Source organism: Engraulis encrasicolus, chromosome 2, assembly GCF_034702125.1.
Source record: "Engraulis encrasicolus isolate BLACKSEA-1 chromosome 2, IST_EnEncr_1.0, whole genome shotgun sequence".
NCBI lineage: Eukaryota > Metazoa > Chordata > Actinopteri > Clupeiformes > Engraulidae > Engraulis > Engraulis encrasicolus.
In genome coordinates this window covers 57,654,027-57,658,856 of record NC_085858.1, presented here as the reverse complement: position 1 = coordinate 57,658,856, position 4,830 = coordinate 57,654,027, and the positions used below count along the sequence as shown (strand labels likewise).

The window sequence follows — 4,830 nt, the reverse complement described above, 5'->3', positions numbered from 1 at the left end:
TTGAGAAAATACGGTGTACACACGCTCAACAGCGCACAGGAGCTGAAAGGGAGATCTGTGGTTTTACAGCCCTGTCTGACGGAGTTGAACTTCCCGACTGATTTCAACATTTCACACTTGAAGACTTAAAAACAAAAACAATGATCAAGAAGATGGCGCCAACGGAAAACGAGTTTGATATCCCGGCCAAAAACTGCTACAGGATGGTAATTTTGGGCTCGACTAAGGTCGGCAAGAGTGCCATCGTGTCTCGGTTTCTATATGGCAAGTTTGAAGACCAGTACACCCCTACCATTGAGGACTTTCATAGGAAACTGTACAGCATCAAGGGAGACGTATACCAACTGGACATACTGGACACCTCTGGCAACCATCCATTCCCCGCCATGCGCAGACTCTCAATACTTACTGGTGAGCACAAGTTTGTTTTTGTCTTAACAGGCACGGGTGTAATTTTAGGTGTGGATGGTGGGGGCATGTCCATACCCAATTTTGAGATGAATCTAGCTTGTAAACCCCTAGCACTTTCCCCATAAATATAATGCAAAAGAAAATAGCACACCAGACAATTTGTCATTGTTTCCAAGCCAAACCTACACCTTTGTTAATATCAATTGTGCAAACTGTGGTTCACCCCTCTACCCCGTCATGCTGCCAATGCTGGCACCGGAGTTGAAGGGTTCATGTCTGTAACAATGCAAACATACTATTGTGCTGAATAAAATAGTTTGATGGTAAATGTGATGCAAGTGCACTTTATGCACAAGATAAAAGACGTGGGCTGCAAGCCACATAGTTCTGCTCAATTGTGGCAACACTCACACGGAACACTAATTATTAACAGTATTTCTACGCTGTTGCACAAGCATAAAATAAGGAACTGATTTTTTTTTTATGTGCTGTGCTATTTGCGCATTTGGGCATGTATTTGCCATTTACAACGTGCGTCATGGACATGCATTATGTGTGCGTATTGGTGATTGAAAGCTATGCTTCATCCCACTCCGTTTCAGGCGTACGAAGTGGAGTTAAAGTTCATGTGTTTTCCCCTTTATTGGAATCATTTGTCTTTTTACTCCCTTAAAGTGTGTTGATTCTCGCTTGTAACATCTGAAATAAATCATATCATAGCCTATAGCATATCATTGTTGTGTATGTGCGCAATGGTAATAACTAAGTGAGCCTTGGTGACTAAATGCTCTCTTCTTCCTCTCCGCAGGTGATGTCTTCATCCTTGTCTTCAGCTTAGATTCCCGCGAATCCTTTGAGGAGGTGAAACGGCTTAAACGGCAGATCTTCGAGACTAAATCGTTACTGAAAAACAAGACCAAGGAGAACGCGGACGTCCCGCTGGTGATCTGCGGCAACAAGGGCGACCGGGAGTTCTATCGCCAGGTGCAGCGGCACGAGATCGACGCGCTGGTGGCGGGCGACGAGCAGTGCGCCTACTTCGAGATCTCCGCCAAACGGAACACGAACGTGGACGTGATGTTCCAGCGCCTCTTCACGCTGGCCAAGCTGCCGCACGAGATGAGCCCGGACCTGCACCGCAAGGTGTCCGTGCAGTACAGTGACATGCTGCACCGGAGCAAGTCTTTCAAAAGCAAGAAGCTGAAGGGGGAGGCGTGCGACGCCTACGGCATCTTGGCGCCCTTCGCGCGCAGGCCCAGCGTGCATAGTGACTTGATGTACATTAAGGAGAAGGCGGTGGGCGGCGGCCAGAGCAAGGATAAGGAGCGATGCGTCATCTGCTAAACGGGACTACATGAGACAGTTTGCGCTGTTTTTGACGGTACCTTGAAGTTACTGAGGTGCTTAAAGTGCAGAGAAAGTTGTCAGTGAGAGTGACTGGCAGCTCCTGCAGCCTTGACGCAGCTCCAGGCGGCTTTTCCTCGGCGCGTGCCAAGAAGGGTCCTAGCCCGTGAACTCACGAGGCACCACCGCCCTGGCACGAGGCCAGGGTTCCTGCCACGCTAATGCGCGTGAGCCGCAAGCCTCTGCTCTGTTCTATTCTGCGCGCGAGAGCTTTAAAACTGAATGTGCGTGTGTGTGTGTGGCGTCGCAGAGCCTTGGCGACGTGATGCATGTGGCGTTTAAACATCGTGAGACTGAGAGAAACGCGTAAATATGCTCGTCATAACATTATGCCTTCATCCAGTTGGAGACATCACCCCAGGAGGGGGAGGAATCCACATTGTTAAAAAATGCCAACCACCAGCTGTTTACATTTTGTAACAGAGGACTGACACTTGAATGTTTGCTATCTGAACAACATGATCCATGTGAATGTATTTATTCTTTTGTGAATGTTATTTTTTATTTTATTTTTTGCAAAGAAAAGCAGTATAATATAATTAAAAAAAATATATCAAACTTATGATACACGTGTCTGTCTATTCATATCATGGAGAGGACAACTGCTAAAGGGGCAGACCAATGCTGAGTGGAGCACTTGGGATATTGATAACCACTATTAACATCAATAAGGCCATCCAGTCATGTTCAACAATGTAGGTTATGCACTAAAAACAAAGTTTTGATCTTTTTAACTTTCTGCCTGGACAGCACAGTCTAGTGTTATTTTGTCCACATTGAATTGAATCCCATGGCAGTAAGTGAAATATAGTTATGCTTGAGTATTAGGTTTACAACTCGAGGCATAACGAAACACAGAATGAAATGCAGAACCACAAACATTACCAAGCAGCATTACAATATATTAGTTTATTCTTTCGTGTAGTGCTTCATAAATTATCTGAACAAAGGGGGGAAACTCAAGGAGGGCAGCATTGGGACTACTCCAGAAACCCTAGCAGACCAGTCAAGAGGGAAGAATAGCATGGAGAGGACAACTAATGGAGCAGACATACGTATGCTGAGGGGAGCACTTGGGATATTGATAACCACTATTAACACTAATAACTATGGTTATTTCAACAATGTTCAACAATGTAGCCTAGGTTATGTTCTACAAACAAAGTTAGTGCGCCTTAAGGAGGTAAGATCAAGAGTTGTATAAAGTAAAAATAGAAGTATTCTTGCAAATGTAATTACAACACTAATGGCACATTGCAATGAACGTACTACATGGCTTCAAACTGCAATATCATACTACTCTTGTTGTAATTACACCATTAATAGTACTTCTACTTCATCCAATCTTACCCTGGGGTGCATTTATTGAAAGAGAAGTTGTTAGCCTGTAAGCAACTTGGGTAGTTGCCAATGGGAAAAGGTATATAGTTCGTATATTGAATATAGAATATAGTTAGCAACTACACTTTCGAGAAAGCGACCCCTGGGTAAGCTGACTTGTATGAACTGTCCTTTTGGATCTTAAACTTAACTCTGGTCTGGCATCTGGAACAGGGGAGAGGCGCATGACTACTGTAGTAGCGTCATCTCTTCTCTTTTACATAAGAGCAGCATAATCAGCTCTACTGTGCTGCACCCCCCCCTCCTCCTCAACCCTGTGCACCTCCTCCTCTCTCCTCCTCCTCCTCCCTCCTCTTCTCTCCTCCTCCTCCTCAACCCTGGGAAGCACCTCCTCCTCCTCCTTCTCCTCCTCTCTCCTCCTCAACCCTGGGCAGCAGCCATTATCCTTGTATGTCTGCGTCCACATCCAGTGAAGTACTGCAGGCCTTTTACTTTGGCAGTCAATAAAACGCGCTGTGTGAACATCCCCCATCATGCGGGTCGTGTTGACCTAAGTCGTGTAGCCTTCAGCAGTTGAACTTCTTTCAAAGGAGTTCAGAGTTATACAACGTACTGTACTGTAGACAAACGGTGCAATATAAGACATAACAAAACCGCAGGCATGACCACTAAAACCATGAGGCAGGCATGACCCAGTGTGGAGAGGAGGTGATCTTATTATGATCTAAATTATGGGTTAGCGGTTAGGGCGTCAGACTTGTAGCCCAAAGGTTCGACTCCCGACCTGCCAGGTTGGTGGGGGGAGTAATAAACCAGTGCTCTCCCCCATCCTCCTCCATGACTGAGGTACCCTGAGCGTGGTACCGTCCCGCCGCACCAGAGACGTGCGGTCAGGGTAGGCAGGGTAGGCAGTGCCTACCCTGGGATAAATGTCTTAAAAATAAAAACTAACACGTGTTTAAAAAAATATTCTTCAGAGTTCACATAGGCCTACACAACAATAACATTGATTCAGCATAAATTATGAGCTGTTTAAAGTACAGTATACACAGGACAACGATCAAAAACCTAAGTAATCGCACGAAGCAAAGCGCTCAGGCTTGGGCAGGTTGCCGTGGCAACGCGCAGTCCCGGCTGGTAGCAGAGACAGGCTGAAAGCAGAGCTTCCGGTAAGGCTCGCTTTTCCTCTGCCTACCCTGCCTTCAATGCTGTCAATGTAGAAGTTTGCGCATGCGTATTAAGTTGTCACATAGCTTGTCAATGGGACTAAAAGCAGAGCCTTTACTCTGTGGCGGGAGTATGTGAGCCAATCACAGCGCCCAAAATGAAAAATTGTTACAATTCAGGTAGTAGCCAATTTCTGCCCTACAGGCAGCTATGATAGCAACAACTAGCAAGGCAAGGCTTGTTCAAATCTCTAGCCGTATCGGAAAGAAAACATGGCAGTCTTTGGCTTTTTGTCTTTATTATTTTAAAAAATGCCGAGAAGTAGCAAGAAAGACGGTTCAAGTGACAGACAGCTGAGCCGTTTGCAATCGCTGCATTGTGGAAATATTCAACATCAGATAGCAGCTTCAAGTAGTTTGCACTGGGACAAAATGTCTTCATCATGTCAACCACCCCGGGCTTTTAATGGAACTAGCTTGCATGAAAAACACAGCCTACTTGTGATTC

General features: G+C 45.6%; 1 protein-coding gene across 1 annotated transcript; it reads left to right on the top strand.

The window, feature by feature from the left end:
* The first annotated feature begins 103 nt into the window (after positions 1-103).
* rasd1 (RAS, dexamethasone-induced 1) lies at positions 104-2,529 on the top strand. Its single transcript, XM_063192942.1, has 2 exons — positions 104-411; positions 1,220-2,529. Exons 1-2 carry the CDS (start codon positions 141-143, stop codon positions 1,753-1,755), a joined length of 807 nt encoding a protein of 268 aa, XP_063049012.1. The 5' UTR covers positions 104-140; the 3' UTR covers positions 1,756-2,529.
* The last annotated feature ends 2,301 nt before the right edge of the window (positions 2,530-4,830 follow it).

Bases quoted from the DNA above. Each gene is read 5' to 3' on its own strand.
- rasd1 (XM_063192942.1), top strand. From the start codon at position 141: ATGATCAAGAAGATGGCGCCAACGGAAAACGAGTTTGATATCCCGGCC. The intron at 412-1,219 runs GTGAGCACAAGT...TCCTCTCCGCAG, and splicing joins CAGACTCTCAATACTTACTG to GTGATGTCTTCATCCTTGTC.